Below are 17,384 nucleotides of genomic sequence, written 5' to 3'. Positions count from 1 at the left end.
AGGGATGCCCAGAACATGGGGGTTGCAATCCTTGACATCATGGCTAATAGCCACTGATGGACCTACCCTCCAGGAACTTATCTAAATCTTTATTGAACCCTGTTTAAGATTTGGCCTTCATAACAACCCCTGGCAATGAGTTCCACAGGTTGACTATGTATTGTATGAAGTAGTACTACCTTTTGTTTGTTTTAAACTTGCTGGCTGTTGATTTCATTGGGTGACCCCTGTTTCTTGTGTTAGGTGAAGGAGTAAATGACACTTTCTAATTCACTTTCTCCCTGTGGCCTGCACCGCTTCCCACTGCTCCCTTTGGCTAGAAACAGCAGACGGGGGGCACTGGGAACAGCAGGTGGCCATGTCTGCAGACAGTCAATATAAACACTGTCTTGTGGCCCGCCAATGGATTACCCTGATGGGCCACAGGTTGCCCACCACTGCTATAGGGCATTTAGGAACAGCTATATCTAGAGTCCTAGACAAAAAATCTCCATATTGCCCCACCAGACTATTAACAGAGAGGGGAGTTGGTAACAAAATACTCTCTTTTAGACCCACTGGAAACCTATTTGGTGCTATCAGTGACTTTGGGAAAACCAATAGCACAGGTGGACCTCAGTGGAAGAGTGTCCCAAATTCAAACTGAAAAGGAGTTTCATAAAATCACTTTGCATATATTTTAATGTAAAGATAAGGAAGTGAAAGAAGAACTGTGATTCAAAACCAAACAAGATATCCAGGTCACTCTATTGTTCCTTTATGATGTATAAAGATGGTCTTAAACTTTTTTTTTTTTAAAGATTTTGATGTTTGTTTTTACATCATAAATATCAAGCCATCCCATATTTCCCACCCCCTCTTCTCTTAGTCTTAGACTATGTGAAAATCAGCATTCCCAACCTCCTTAATTGCTCTGGGAAAGAAATCTGCAGTTCAGGTAATATCTCTCTGTCACATTGTTATTCAAGCATCAGCGATACCAGCATCCAACAGCAAAGCAAAGGAAACAAGGACCTGGCATTTCTAATATAAAAACGTCAAGAGAAAACACATTTTAAAACATTCTAAATTTTGAAACAGTCTTTATCCATCATAAAGCAGCATTAAGGGGCAAACCCAGCAACTTGCTTTGCCATTCAACTTGAAAGGTCACCAAGAATATTCTGGGTAGCACTTTAGGATTAGCTGAGAAATGGATTCAGACACAGTTATAGTAACACAGTGATTGGGGAGAACAAAGGAAAAACTAGAGAGAAAACCCCAAAATATATTTTCAAATACAATCAGCTGCTTTAATATCTGATCCTTCAAACCTTACGCATGTGGGTGGTGACACTGAATTCACTGGAACTACTCACACGAGTAAAGCCTGCTCATGTGAGTAAAAGTTTACAGGATTGTGCCTTTAACATCTAAGACCCCGATCCTCCAAACACACATGTATACGTAAATGTGCATTGGGCCTAAGTTAAACTTGTCGCAGCCCTAAGGCCTCTGGTCTGACATGGCGTCTGGATGGCCAATTGCCGGTCATCTAAAGGTCACACTAGTACTGTGTGCAGCACCGTAGTGCAGTGTGCAACCTTAGAGGGCCGTGTGCAGATTCCCGCCTTTTTACCTGGTCACCTAGGGGTTAGGCTAGTGTCGTGTGCAGTCTCCTGCTCTCTGCCTAGCAACCGGGGTCAGGTTAGTGCTGTGTGCATAACACGCAAGCGTGCCTTGAGCAAAGGGGCCAATCTACTCATTGTAATGGCAAGTTCAAAGGGTTCGGATTAGGGGTTGTGTGCAAAACATGCTAGTGTGCCTGTAGTGCAGCTCTAGTAGCTTCTAGTGTGGGCTGTGTGCAAAATCTGCCCACGTAGGGGGCAACAGCTCGGAACCTGGAGGGTGGGGGAGCTAGGGACCAATCAAATTTTGCCAGGTGTAAAAAAGTCCCTGGAATAAAACCATGCCTCGTGCCAGGATCGGTAGGAGTATCCGCGTGTTAGCTGGAAGGCCTGATCACCCTTTCAGCCAGGGTCTCCTCCGGATATAGCCGGCTCGGGTCGTGTTGTTTATTGTTTTTTCAGTGGTATCTTCCACGGATTCGGTATGCTTCTGGTGTCTGTACTGCTGGTCAGCTGCGCCTGGAATATGGTACTTACCCGCTAACTGTCTGTGCTTTGCTTAGCCTTTTCTCTCTCCCTTCCCTTTTCATTTGGTATACCACTGCATATGCTGCTGTCTGTTATGAAGTTATGTATATATGGTGTCTAAGTTAATTTTGGTGTATTTGATAATGATATTTGGTTAAGTGTGCACACAGATCATTTAATTTGGTATATTCGTTTACCTTTTACAAAAGCAATTGGTTTTGAAGTATTTGGTTACGTGTTAATGAATGTAAATAGCTTGTTTTAGGTTGTGTAAAGGTTTCTTGTTCTAATAGCACTGTTAGTTGGTAAAAGTGCTCCTCCCCAGCCCAAGCTGTGATTTTCTCCCTGTTAATAAACAGCCACATGGTGTTTTGAAGTTTCCAGTCTGTCTGGTCTTGGTTTTTTCCTCACTCAATCAAAAAATCCACCGAACCCGCATTCGGGTCGGACAAAACCAAAATCTGTGCTTGCTGGGAAAGTACACATTTGTAGTAGATGTTAAAATAATTTTTTTTTAAAAAAAACAAGCTTAGATTGTTTTATAGTTGTAGATGTAGCCTAAGCACAGGTGAGCTTGATGTATGCTGGGGCCACGCAACCATCTATACTTGCATAAACCACCATAGGCAGTGTGTAATGGTGTTGATAGTAACAGGGCTTCAGAATAGGTCAATTTAGAGGCTCTAGTTACATGCAAAAATGTGGCTGCCCACTAGTTGAGGAGTGCATCAAAAAGGAACCCTATAACAATAATCTGAGCACTACATTAGATCCCAATAAGTTTCCAGGGGGAGTTCAAGATGCTGGTTTTTCTCTTCTTGGTCTGCCAGAGACCAGATTTGTTAACTTTCTGGGCACTCTGCAAAGTGCATCTTTTGTCAGAGGCTTTTAGGGAAGTTTGGGAAACTTGTAGGTGGAGGGGCTAGGGATGATTTTGGTAGGGTCTCATGTTGTAATTGGACAGAGAAGCCTTAGTTCTTATGAGAGAGTCTATTAATAGGAAAACTTTTATTTGGAAAGACTAATGAACTAAGGTTTTGTACTGACAATGTTAAAAGACACTATAAGAAATCTATGTTTTGGGAGGCTCCAAAGAAATGAAATAAAATAAATTAAGCAAAATAAGCATCCCAAGTAGCAACAAAATGGCTGCACTCTCATAGATGAGGCAGTGAACCCACATGTTATCAGAGGATCAGAGCCTAGAACCAGATCCTGCACTCCTCCCTCTGGCAAAACTCCCATTGACATCTGACTAAGAAGTGCAAGATTTGTCCTTTAGTGTCCTATTTAGTCTCTAAGACATCAAAATAAAATGCAAAACAATCTTTGCAAATTCAGAGTATGTCAAGTGCATCTCACTGGAATATTTTTAAATCCACATAGCATCTTAGATACAGTACTTCTATTTCTAATGTCATTTAACCCCTAGTTCCAGACCCCTGACATACACCCAACTGGGGAAAACATTTAGTTTACCTTTCTTGACGAGTTTGCTCCTCTGTGGTTTCCATGGCACAATCCAGGGAGTTCTGGAGAGACTGCAGCTGATTCAATGTTTCTTTCAGTAAGAAACGAGTCACAAACTGTTCCAAGTTAGAGGCCTTTTGATAGTCCTAAAATTACGCACAATATTGGTGAGAATTAGTGTAATATATTAAAAATATGAGAGAATGAAAAAAAATCCTTAATCCAAAACAGGAGATGCGGCTCTCTGGGAAAGCTTCAGCAGGCAGAAAGTAAAATTGACAAAAGTCTTCCATGTGGGCATGCAACATTTTGATTTTCCTGATGGAGAAATCAAAATTTTTCAGCAAAATGGAAATTTTCCCTTGGAAAATTTTGGTTTTGAGAAAAGGATGTTTTTCATTTGAAAATCAATCTGATGAATAATTTGCAACCAGCTCTAACCTTAATATGAATATAAATTCCACAAAGCCTCAAGGTAGCATATGCCCTTAGGGATTACAAAAGGATCCTTAGGAGCAGACTCCCTGTGCAAAGTACCATTGCAGGAATAGGGCTTACATTTGCCCCAGTAAAGAGCTGAAAGCTCATCTTTAATGAGAATAATTTTGCAATCTGTGCAGCAAATTAATGGTGGAAATTACTATAGAACAATGGCCTTCCATTAAAACAACAGATTACAGTTTTGTAACGTATTCAAATAAATGTATGGGTATTTAGGTATATAAATTTGAGTTGTGTGGCTAAATTATAGATTCATAGATTTATAACACCAGAAAGAGACCATTTTGATCATCCACTCTAACCTCCTGCATACAACAGCCTATAGAATTTCATTAAGTGGTTCCTGCATCAAACCCATAACTGTTGGTTGAGCTAGATAATATCTTTCAGTTCTTGATTTTGAAAACTTTAAGTGATACATCCCTAGGTAAGCTGTTCCAATTGTTAAGTAAAAATTGCATCTTATTTCCAATCTGAATTTGTCTAGTTTCAAATTCCAGTCATTGGATCGTATAATTGGGTGCTAGATTTGGGAACCTTCTACAATCAGGAATCATTTTACCATGAAAGTACTTATAAACCATGATCAAGTCACTGCTTAATTTTCTGAATAGTTTTGCTACGTTTATCTCATTTTTGGCCTGTCCCATTTCTAATATTTCTTTTATTTCTGACATATTCTAAATATTCCTTCTTATTGTTGTTAACCCTACAAGATGTAGACTTTTCACTGATATCTTTAGCTGCCCTTATCAGTTGTCCGCTTTTCATAACTTCTAATGTATAGTCATTGGAATCAACTTTCCCTAATTTCCTTTTTTATATTTTTTTAAACAATTAATTTTGTCTTAACCAGAAAGTTCATTTAAACTTCCAATGAAATCTTCATAAACCTCTTTTAAAATGAAGGGCTAAGGACTCTGTTCTGTCTTTTGCTGCCTATTTGCACTTATTTTCAACACAATGCATGTTGTTAATATTTCTGTTTAATATTTGCATTTTATTTTAGTAAGATTTTTGTATCATACATACAGTTTTATAGATAAAACAGCCACCAAAAGTGTCATCTTGGCAGCAAAACAAAAATAACCCTCAAAACTACAAAGATCAATAAGAAATGAGAACTTTGATAATACTACTTTTTACAAAATTTCCCTATATTTAGGATATACTCACAAATCAAACACGGCCCTCTGTTAAAATAATTTCCATGCAAAGTATCTTCTAAAATCTACAGCTTAGATCTCTTTGGGAATATGCACAAGTGATTCACAAGGTAAAATACATATAATATATATATGCAATAAACAAAGCACAGAACAGAAATGAATGCAATAATCATGGAAAAAATATATATAATTTCTAAAACATTAATTTGTAATATTCCTTGAGTACTCAAGCCATGATTATACAATAATATGGGTGCAGCTGTTTTCATCTGTCTTTCATTTGTCTTCATCTGAACCAAGCTGTATTTAGCTCAGACACTTTGCTTCCTTCTCCAGACATGAAAAAGGGCTCTGTGTAGCTTGAAAGCTTGTACTTTCCAACAACCCAAGTTGGTCCAGTAAAAGATATTATCTCATCTACCTTGTCTCTTTCATCTTCAAAATTCTTTACAAATGTATTTATTTTTCAAAGCAGCCCTGTGAAAAGAGGGAGATATAATTGTTCTCATTTTACAGACTGTGAATTTAGGTGACTTCCTTAATACCAATTGGGGAGTAACTATCAGAATTGAGATTAAAAACAAGATTTCTTGGGGTGAATCCTGACCCCCAATCTGGTTCCTTTCAGATGTGTAAAAGGCTGGAGTGGCGAATAAGCTTAAGTTTGCCAGGCGCCCAGTTTTTTTCACTAGAATGCCTAGTCAAAAAGGGAACCTGTTGGCTCTGGTCAGCATGGCTGACCGTGCCATTAAAAGTCCAGTTGACAATGCTGCAAGACTAAGGCAGGCTAGTCCCTACCTGTCCCCTGTCTCCGCGCTGTACCCCAGAAGCAGTCAGCAGCTCCTAGGTGGGGGAAGGAGGCTCCATGCTCTGCTCCCGCCCTGAGCATCTTCTCCGCACTCCCATTGGCCAGGAACCATGGTGCCTGCGGGCGAGACCAGCACATGGAGCCTCCTGGCCTTCCCACCTAGGAGCCAGACCTGCTGGCCACTTCCAGGGGGCAGCGCGGAGCCAGGACAGGCAAGGAGCCTGCCTTAGCCCTGCTGACCAGGAGCCACCCGAGGTAAGTCCACACCCCAACCCCGAGCCCCCTCCTGCACCCATAACCCCTCATCCCCAGCCCCACCCCAGAGCCTGTACCCCCAGCTGGAGCCCTCCTCTTCCCTGCACCCCAACCCAGAGCCCTCTCCCACACCCTGAACCCCTCATCCACAGTCCCACCCCAGAGCTCACACCCCCAGCCAGAGCCTTGACCCCCTCCTGCACCCCAATCCCCTGCCTCAACCCACAGCCCGCTCTCACACTCTGAATCCCCGGACCAACCCTCCAGCCTGGAGCCCCCTCCTGCACCACAAACCCCTCATCCCCGGCCCCACCCCAGAATCCACAACCCCAGCCAAAGCCCTCACCCCCTCCCACACCCCAACCCCCTGCCCCAGCCCGGATCCCACTCCGACACCCTAAACCCCTCATTTCTGGCCCTACCCCAGAGCCTGCACCCCCAGAGCCTTCACGCCCAGTTAGAGCCCTTACCCTCTCCCACACCCCAACCCCCTGCCCGAGCCCTGTGAAAGTGAGTGAGGGTGGGGGAGAGCAAGCCACCGAGGGGGAACGTAGTGAGTGGGGGCAGGGCCTCAGGGAAGGGGTGGGGCGGGGCCTCGGGAAGGGGCAGGACTAGGGCGTTCAGTTTTGTGCGGTTAGAAAATTGGCAACCCTAAATAAGCTCCATATCCATCCTGGGGAGTATTTCTCTGCTGTAGGCACTGTGGGCGACAGCTCTAAGGCTGCCTCCTTAGGATCCACTGGCATAGGGGGTATGTCAGGGTGGGGTGCAAGTGAGAAGGGTGTATTGGGGTAAAAGATTCCAGGAAGCACTGCAGTTCATAGGGCAGCCCAGGGAGGCTGCCATAATTTAGACAGGTCCTCTGTGGTGTCTAAATTAAATTAGAGGTCTCTCCAGCTCCAGGAGCAGCCCAGGATTGGAGAGAAACAAAAGCAGCTTGAAACAACCTTTGATCCTTGTTCCCTGGGCTGCAAACTGTGCTTTTCTCTTAGAATCTAACAGCCCAGAATCTAACCCCAGGTTTCTAGGTCTGTGCTTAGATCTCTAGACCGTGCCACTTCTTACCCAAATTAATAACCCTTCAATCTTCAGCAGTTTTCCACATTGAATGCTAAGCACTCAAACAGCAGACTTCCTTTACTAAAACTAGACTGCAATATGGGTCCGTGTACAATACTAAGGGGTTCCCTTTTGTCTTCTATACACACGGGTAACTCCCACTGATTCATTAAAAATGAATTGTTTTCCACACTGCAATGACTACACTACAACAATATCTCTTTCATGTTAAAAGGCCAGGGTACTGCAGGCAGCTGTGGTGGTGAATATTGAGTTTTTATTCCCATTCACTGTTCATCGGAAGAAGCCACTGTGATTTTCATGTGTACTCATTTCAGAGTTATGTGAAATGTGAGCAAGTTACATTCTGAGGTGTTCAAGATTAAGCTTGGCATCATATTTTAGCAGAGCTATAAGGTTTCTTTGTATAATTAATTTTTTATATTTGTATATGTTTAAAAGTCCTCAATCCTACTCTATTTTCCCCCATGTAATCCTAGAAGTCTGACTATTAGAGCATCTGTTCTTCAACCAAAAGGTGTTATTAGTAATGGTCCTGAAAGTGTAACTTTGCCTCAGCAACCTGGGACTATCTGTACCATTAAAGTAGGCTCTGAAGTTATTCACGTTATTTAGACACTGATTATACTGTCTTCTCCAGAGAAGACAAGTAGTTTAATTTTTTGTGTATGTTCTCCAATACAGGTCTTTCATCAATGCAAGGCTATAAAAAAATCTACTGTACATTATTTTCTCATAATGGTTCTGTAATTTATATGGCAGCCTGTATGAAAAAATGGTAATAATTAGAGATTACTAGGGCCCAGGCTGCAAATTTCAGAGCATGTGAGCTGGATTCTGGCCCTTCTCCAGCTTCACTACCAAAATTACTGTTTCCAATCAACTGCATCTGGCAATAGAACATGCATGAAACAAAGGGCCTAGTTATGTTTTGCAAAACCTTTGCTGTTGTAGCTGATAGAACAGTTAAACAACAAATTCAGCCAATTTAAACACATTTTATTAAAAAACAGTGGCCCCAATTCTGCAAGCTGTTCTATCTGGTGGGCACCTCTTGGGAACCTCACTGACTTCCATGGGACTCCACACTGTGGAGCTCATTGTAGGATTGGGGCCTATATATGGAATATTGAACAGCTGCCACTCTACCATTTCACTGAAAACTCAGTTAGATGTCCAACTGCTGCTGAAATGACAGATTGCCATTAAAACTCTCAGGGCTAGATTCACAAAGGACTTAGGTACCTAACTGCCATTTTAGGTGCTTAAATCCAGAATCAGACCACATTAGGATTCACAAACCTTGTAGGTGCCTAAACTCATTCCACACCTAAATATTTGCAGTAGAAGTTTCCTAGGTGCCTATGTTTCCGAGCATGTTCACTACAGCCCCATGCCAAACAGCCAAGCCCTAGCTGATGCATGAACTGGGAGAAGACAGTTGTTCCTGCGGGGTTTGATCTGATAAGTGTGGTCTGAGCTTGCCTATCCAAATGGGTCCTTATAGGTGAACTTGCTCTCACCAGCCATTTTGAGCAAACTGCCTCATAACTTTTAGCCCAGTGATTAGAGTACTCACCTGAGATGTGGGCAAGCCCATTCCACAGTCCCCCAGCTGAGGTGGTTTGAACAGACTAACTCCTAGAACAGGGGTCAGTAACCTTTCAGAAGTGGTGTGCTGAGTCTTCATTTATTTACTCTAATTTAAGGTTTCACGTGCCGGTCATACATTTTAACGTTTTTTAGAAGGTCTCTCTCTACAAGTCTATATATAATATAACAAACTAGTGTTGTATTGTAAAAGAAACAAGGTTTTCAAAATGTTTAAGAAGCTTCATTTAAAATTAAATTAAAATGTTGATCTTACGCCACCAGCCTGCTCAGCCTACTGCTGGTCTGGGGTTCTGTTCACCTAGGCCGGCAATGAGCTGAGCAGGGCCTGTGGCCGGGACCCCAGCTGGGAAGGGCCTGGCAGCCAGAACTCCAGACTGGCAGCAGGCTGTGCGGGGCCAGCAGCAGGGACCCCACACCAGCTGTGGGTTGAGCGGCTCAGCCCACTGCCACTCAGGGGTTCCATCCTCCAGCTCCTGCCAGCTGGGATCTCAGCTGCCGGATCCGCTCAGCCTGCTGCCGGTCTGGGGTCCTGGCCCTGCCCACATACAGTGGGTACCTACCTTCTCCCTGGTTCTGGCCCATTCTCTTCCTCTCTCTGCACTGAGCTGAGGGTGGGAGTGCACTGAGCACAGGGCTGGGGGTGAGGGGTCTGGCCAGGAGCTAGCATGAAGGAGGGGGCTCAGAGTTGGAGCAGGAGGTTTGGGTGTGGGGGCACTTACCTGGGCAGCTCTCATTTGGTGTGAGGGGTGCAGGTGGGAATGTGATTCCCGTTTGGTGCTCAGGGTGGGGCGTGCGGATATGTGGGGTAGCAGCGGATGTGGTGGGACTGGGGATTGAGGGTGCAGACGGGTGCAAGAGTCAGGGCAGAGGGCTGGGGGCAGATGTGAGGGTGCACGGTTGTCAGGGTAGGGGGGCGGGTATTGTGGAGGTGAGGTGGGTGCCAGATCAGGGTGCTGGGGTCATGGTGTGTGGTGAGGTGAAGCGAGGGCGTGAGTGATGGAAGTCAGAGAGGGTGTGCGGCGGCGGCCTGGGTGGCAGGCGTGGTGGCGCTGGGCAGCGGCGATGTGCTATGGAGGAGAGCAGAGGACTGGGGTGTCGTGTTGTGTGGGGGTCAGGGCTCAGCGTAGAGGGCTGGGTGACTACACCCCACCCAGAACCCCCAAGCCCCCACCACTCCTTGTTCCGACTACGCCCTCCTCGCCCCACCCCTATCTAAGCCTCCCTGCCCCTTGTCCCCCTGACTGCTCCCCTGGACCTTACCCCACCTGTCCCCTGACTTGCCCAACCCTTATCCACACCCCCGCACCCAGACAGACCCCTGGACTCCCATGACCTATCTAACCGCTCCCCACCCCCTGACAGGACCCCCGGAACTCTGGACCCATACAACCCCGCCCTGTCTCCCTGCCTGCCCCAACCCCTCTCTACACCCCTGCCTCCTGACAGCCCCCCCAGAACTCCTGACTTATCCAACCCACCCAGCTCCTTGTCCCCTGACCACCCCCTCCAGAGACCCCTCCCACCCTAACTGCTCCCCCAGGATCCTCCTTGCTCCCTGTCCCCTGACTGCCCTGACCTCTATCAACCCCACAAACAGACCCTGAGACTTCCATGTTCCATCCAACCCCACCTGCTCTCTGACTTCCCCCTCCAGAGACCCCCGCCCCAACCACTACCCCGGGATCCCACCCCCCCATCCAATCCACTCTGCTCCATGTCCCTTGACTTCCCCCCCCAAGCCCCCTTACCATGAGGCTCATCGCTCATCTGGAGCCCTGCCACCACCGCGCGCGCAGCCCAGCCCCGCCCCGCCCCGCCCCTCCAGCAGGGCTCTGGATGAGCGGAGAGCATCTTTCCCTCCCCAAAGAGCCAAATATTGCCCCACGGGAGCACACAGCCCTGGCCCCCAGAGCACTGCGCACGCGGCAGCAGGGCTCTGGGGGAAGGCGGGGGAGGGGCCGGCGGCTTGTTGCGTCGGCAGGATTTTTAATGGCACGCGGAGTCCCAGGAGGCAGCCGCGTGCCATAGGTTGCCGATCCCTGCCCTAGACTATGGGGCATTTTGATGTAGGGTTCCCTCTGCCTCTCCTGTTGAAGATGTTACATGGTGGCTAAATAATTTTTGAAAAAATAATTAGAGCAGGGGGGACTGGATCGTGGGTCTCCACCGTGAACGCACTAATCACCAGGCTACAGAGTCATTGTCTCTCCTCCTCCCCCACACTCAATAATTTCATTATTTATCCACAGTGGTAGGGCTTCAACAGGAGAGATTGAGGGAGCCTCATGTCAGACTGTATCTTAGCCTAGTCAGTAGGGCACTACTCTGTTCAAATCCTTTCCCGTCATTGGTGGGTGGGTGAAGCTTGAATCAGGGACCTCCCACATCCCAGGTGAGTACCCTTACCATTAGGCTAAAAGTTAGGAGGGAGGCCCTCATTGCCACAGTTCTTTGCCAATACAGCTTTGGTGCCTAATTCCATCAGAGGGTTTGCAGAGAGAATCATGAGCTGAGAGAGGTGCTTCCCTGCTGGCTGGACATAGGTGCCTATCTCCAAGAGAGTGGTGGGCCTTAGGACACACCCGTTATCTTAACTAGTTTAGGCAGCTCTCTGCCTAGCATGCTGGTCTTTGTGAATCATAGTCTAAAGAGCCTTTCTTTCCCCATTCATTGTATAGGGAACCTAGGTACCTAACTCAGGCTTTGGGAATCCCAGTGATTTTTTAGGTGTTTACAGGTTAGGGTGGCAATGCTCAGTGTTGGCATGTCTAAAATGCTTTGTGAATGTAGCTGTCACATGCCATCCCCTTCCCTCAGCTTTCTTGTATTTCATATCCACAGGGTTCCTTATTATCTTTGTCCTCCCCATCAACATTTCCTCTCCCATGCATTAATTATTGACAGACTATCAAGTCATAGGATGTGTGCTGGTCTGTCAGCTGGTTGTTAATAATGCTAGCTCTGTGCTGGTATGCTGTAATGCCTCATGCTCCACTTTGAAGATGCCACTGCCTGATATTGAGGTTTATTTTGATATAAAAAAGATCTTGGTGAAATCAACTACACCTCTACCTCGATAGAACACTCTCCTTGGGAGCCAAAATATCTTCATCTTATAGTGAAACCGCATTATATTGACCTTGCTTTGATCCACCGGAGTGCACAGCCTCAGCCCCCTGGAGCACTGCATTATATTCAAATTCATGTTATGTCGGGTGGCGTTATATCGGGGTAGAGGTGTATATGTGTTTAAAACAGAAAGCTTCTTTTGAAACAAAGCTGACTCTGCAACAATTCAAATAACAGGCTCTTCTATCACCCTTCATGGATTTAAGTTTTCCCATTGGAATGCATTATAAAATATTTTGACTCATAAAAGGAATTTGTATGTTCTCAAAATAACATTAGACTTCTGCATTTCAGTAAAGAATTCTCCAAGTTCAAAATATACTATAAATATGGAATATAAATATAATTAAAAAAAAATAATTAGAACAGTGGGGACTGGATCCTGGGCCTCCCCCATCAATGTCCTAATCACCAGGCTACAGAGTCATTGTCTCTCCCCTTCTCCCACACTCAATAATTTCATTATTTATCCACAGTGGAACAGCTTATCTATCTGTCTATAATTATATAGATATAAAAGCAGCAAAGAGTCCTGTGGCACCTTATAGACTAACAGACGTATTGGAGCATGAGCTTTCGTGGGTGAATATTCACTTCGTCGGATGCATGCACCCACGAAAGCTCATGCTCCAATACGTCTGTTAGTCTATAAGGTGCCACAGCATTCTTTGCTGCTTTTACAGTTCCAGACTAACACAGCTACCCTTCTGATAATAGATATAAAAGATGTGCATGTGCACTTTTTTCCAAAATGAGGGATTTGTAACTTAATGTAACAAAGTATACTCCTGGAAAATAATCTTACCTTAAAAGTTCTGGGTCAGATCCTCTGCTCCTGTACATTTGTGTAGCTCAACAGCCTTCTGTGATGCTACGCCTAGTCCCAGTAGCTATAGACCTGGCCCTAAATATAAATAATCTATGTGCAGATTTCTTTTGAAAGGATCAGTATGCTTTATTAGAACTTCAATCCTTTGAACTGCTACCCTTTATTTTTACAAAGGATAATTATACATTTATTTTAGCATTTTCTCCCCACATTGATATATCTTTCTGCCACATTATGGCCCCAATTCAGTAAGATAATAAGTACATGTCTAAATTCGAGTTTATGAGTAGTGCTATTTAAGTCAATCTTCTGAATCCTCAGTTATGCTCAAGCCTCATTATTCCAAGTAGCACAGCATAAAGGATCCACAAAGTAAACTACACCTGCTCTCACTTTAAGGTCTGTTTATGCTGTCAGTTGTTGAGAGACCCCAGAATGACTGAGAATCAGGCCTAATGGCCTATTTCTAAACTCATGAGGTTGAAGTGAGGCACAGGCTTCAGCACCTTGAATTAGAACCATTATTTCTACCTTCAGGAGCTTACAACATAACATCCTGAACTTTCAACTGCAGCCTGAAAACGGGCCAGAGACTATGTTGTTACTAGTCTTCCTTTAGCAAATTTTGAAGTACACATTTTTATAACCAATTTTGCAAACTTGTGGATATATTCAGATACAAGAAGCTTATGTAAGGTATACATTGGGGAAGAGGGAAATTTTCAGGTAACTGGGCCTCACCCCAGAAGACACCTGAAGGTAAGTGAGGAGGACCTGTTGATTTCAAGCTTTTAGGAAAATTTGTCAAATAACAGTTACTCCTGCTCCAAATGAAAACCTATATTGAAGATGTACATGATAAAATGCGTGTTTTTAACTCTTCACTGTGTCTTTTGGTGTGAATTATGGATGGGGTGTCCTCTGGCTATTAAGCCTTGTCTTTGAATTTCCTGGATATACCATTTTATTTGTTTTGTTAGTGTGTGTTTGCAATCAGCATGTAAACATTTTTTTTGGTTTTTTGACCTTTAAACTTGGATATAAATGATTCATTTCCTATGTTGGATAATAGCTTTGGAAGCACTGTGTTCTCAAATATAAACATCTGTGTGATCAAAGATACCTCACAGAGCGTACTGCATGTCAAATATTTTTCTTCACCATCAGGATAGGCTGTTAAGCTAGTTATTGCACTGTTGGAAGATTTAAACTGTTGAAATCTCAGATGTTAAACCACCCATGAATCATCAGAGTTAATTATATAGCTGGGAGCATCAAAGTCGCCTATATTTATTTACCATATGTTAAAATTAATCAAGTCTTAGCTCTCTCTCCAATCAAAGTACCTTGTTGTTTTTTAGGTTATATAAAGAAATGTTAATAGGATACATTATCCTGCAGTGTCTTTAGAGCAAGTACCTAAGGCTGACACCAGCCCTGTATGAAACACCTGTGGCAGCCTTTTAAAAGTGGCAGAATTAATTTGTGTAATGCTAATGCTGATTTTTTCCTCCACCTAAGTTATCTGACCTTCCCACACTAATTGGTTTAAAGATGTTGTATCTGACAGAGTTAATTTACTTTCCATGAGCTTTGATTCTGTGTGACACATTAGAACAACATGTGCAAATTTATTCAGAATGGACAACTAAATTCAAGCCTACAGCAGAAATCTAGGGTCTGTTTTAATTTATCTTTGATCAATATACTTTGAAAGCTCTGAACAAAACATGGATGGACCTAATAGAGATAACCCTCACTTGTGTTTAGATGCCAGAGCTATTTCACAACATACAGATGTTCAGTACATCTTCCAATTCTGAACCACCAGAGAATAAACATTACAGACACCTTCACAGAGCTTCCTGTCTGCATATAGTGAATCTGATTAATCACTGAGCTGAATTAAATCTTCAAAAATATGTCCATAGCTTATATTTACTAAACTATTCTGTAGACTGGAGCTCCTGAAATTGAGGTGCTAAAGAATTGAGGTGTTAAAGAATACTTGTCAGTTCCTGCCACTGGTTGCTATTTCCTCTTTGACGCCTTCAGAAATGATTTTCTGTGTCGGTGACTTATTTGAGGTTTTTTAATAATAGCTATCAGACTGTATTTTCCAGTCCCCAGATAGATCACACCTTACTAATTCAGGTTTTGTGCTCATAATTATTACAGGAAATATCCCTTCAGATACTTTCCCCAAGTGCTTAACATATTAAGTTATTTATTCTGTATTACTCTACTTACTTACTTGCTCCTACTCCAGCCAATTGACTATTGCTTAACCCCTTTTTTACTTAGAGCATTCTATACAAACATTTTATACTGTTAGTATTTAACAGTCTTAGTACACTTGGAAGCATTCTTGTTTTTCCAAGGCCTGATCCAAAGTTCACAGAAGTTGGTGGGAACCTTTCCACAGACTTCAGTGGGCTTTGGAGTAGGCCTCTATACCTCACCAGCTAAGGAATTAAATGGTCCACTCCTCTTATGAAGAGAGTTAATGTGATTTAGTGACTAGATTGGGAGCCAGGAGAATTAGGTTTTCTAACCCCAGCTCTGCTGTTGGCTTCACATATGAGGATGGGTAAATTGCATTATCTCTTTGAACCTCAGAAGCTCTCTCTCTGTAAAAACCCTTTTCAAAGGGTTTTGGAGAGCTGTGGAAGAAGGGTGCTGTAGAAGTAATCAGTATTACTGTTAAATACTTCAGGAAAAAACACCTCCATAGGAATTTAAATCAAGTAGCGAATGAATCGTTTTTGACAATGTTTTATAATACTTTGTCATTAGTTGTTGTTTTCTAGGGGAAAAGGCTTTCATTTCCATTATAAACCCTGGTGCCAGGTTGCACTAGAAAAGAAAATATTCATTCTGAATTAAGGAAGTTTTGTATCAATTTATAAAACATGCATAAGGTAGTGCAAGGTCAGTTGGCATGAAAAGCATTTAATGCCGTTGGCATACTACACCCATCAATTAATGATGAGAGCCAGTGATGGTTTTTTTGAGAGAACAAGAAAGATGCTCTGTTTCTTGAATACGTCAACAGCGAATTATAGTTCCTTAGCATATATATTACACTTTACATTATGGTACAAAGAAAATATGCCTGTGTTAACATACTGTAGCAGTGGTTGTTTTTATTGGATAAGTGGATCTTAAATAAATATGGATAATTCCCCACTTCTTTCTGGTCCAAGAAACAAGCCCAATCTTGTGGGTGCTGAGATTTATCAATTGCCATTAATGTATCTGGAAAAACATTATTTTATAGCCTTCACTACAGAATGTCTGCTTGTGATCTTTAAAACTCAGTAGTTTAGGACTCAATTCCCTGTACTGGTACAGAAAGTTCCTTCACAGGGAGAGCGAAGAATATATTAACTGGGGCACGTGTACCAAAATTTAGAGATGTCAGAATGGATTTTATTTGGAGATGTGAGACAGCAGAATTGATTAGCTGATATGTTAGAGATGGAGTTGATATACTGGTTGGGGAGTGAAAATGTGGCAATATCATTTATATACATTTCTTTTTTACCAGAGCCCCAGTGTGTTAGGCAGAGCCAGCTCCAGGCATCAGCCAACCAAGCACGTGCTTGGGGTGGCACCTTGGGGCGTGGTGGTGCTCGGGGTTTTTTTTGGTTTTGTTTTGTTTTTTGGTTCGGTGGGGCAGCGCTGGAGGATTTTTTTTGCCTGGGCGGCGCTCGGAGGAGGACATTGTCCCAATACTTTATAATATCATCCCAGTGTAGTGCCATTTGCATCCATGTGCTAAAAAGTTGCAATGAACAATCCCATGTTTTCATTCTGATAACAAAACAAGAATGGCAAAAATGAATCCATTCTTTGAGAGCCAGTGTGGCCCCAGTGTGTAGGGCAATGGACTGGGAAATGAGAACCAAGTTTTATTCCTGGTTCCACTAGTGACCTGCTGTGTGACCTGGGGCAAGTCTCTTCCCCCACTGAGCCTCTATTTCCTCTCCAATCCTTTCTGTCTTGTCTATTTAGATGTTAAGTTTTTCAGGGCAGGGAATTCTTTTACTCTGTTTATACATTGCCTAGCCTAATGAAATATTGATGTAGGTTAGAGTCTCTAGGCATGGCCATAATACAAATAATAATAATAGAATCATAGAATATCAGGGTTGGACGGGACCTCAGGAGGTCATCTAGTCCAACCCCCTGCTCAAAGCAGGACCAATTCCCAACTAAATCATCTCAGCCAGGGCTTTGTCAAGCCTGACCTTAAAAACCTCTAAGGAAGGAGATTCCACCACCTCCCTAGGTAACACATTCTAGTGTTTCACCACCCTCCTAGTGAAAAAGTTTTTCCTAATATCCAACATAAACCTCCCCCACTGCAACTTGAGACCATTACTCCTTGT

The 17,384-nt window shown here is 43.5% G+C and overlaps 1 protein-coding gene across 1 annotated transcript in view; it reads right to left on the bottom strand.

The window, feature by feature from the left end:
• NECAB1 (N-terminal EF-hand calcium binding protein 1) overlaps positions 1-17,384 on the bottom strand; it is a 140,236-nt gene that overhangs the window by 33,999 nt on the left and 88,853 nt on the right. The window contains exon 6 of the mRNA XM_032795324.2: positions 3,615-3,751. Coding sequence (XP_032651215.1) covers positions 3,615-3,751 — 137 coding nt within the window. The remainder of the gene's footprint in view (positions 1-3,614; positions 3,752-17,384) is intronic.

This window comes from Chelonoidis abingdonii, chromosome 2 (assembly GCF_003597395.2).
Source record: "Chelonoidis abingdonii isolate Lonesome George chromosome 2, CheloAbing_2.0, whole genome shotgun sequence".
Lineage (NCBI taxonomy): Eukaryota > Metazoa > Chordata > Testudines > Testudinidae > Chelonoidis > Chelonoidis abingdonii.
Note: the sequence above shows the minus strand (reverse complement) of the source record. Positions and strands in the feature narration are given on the sequence as shown.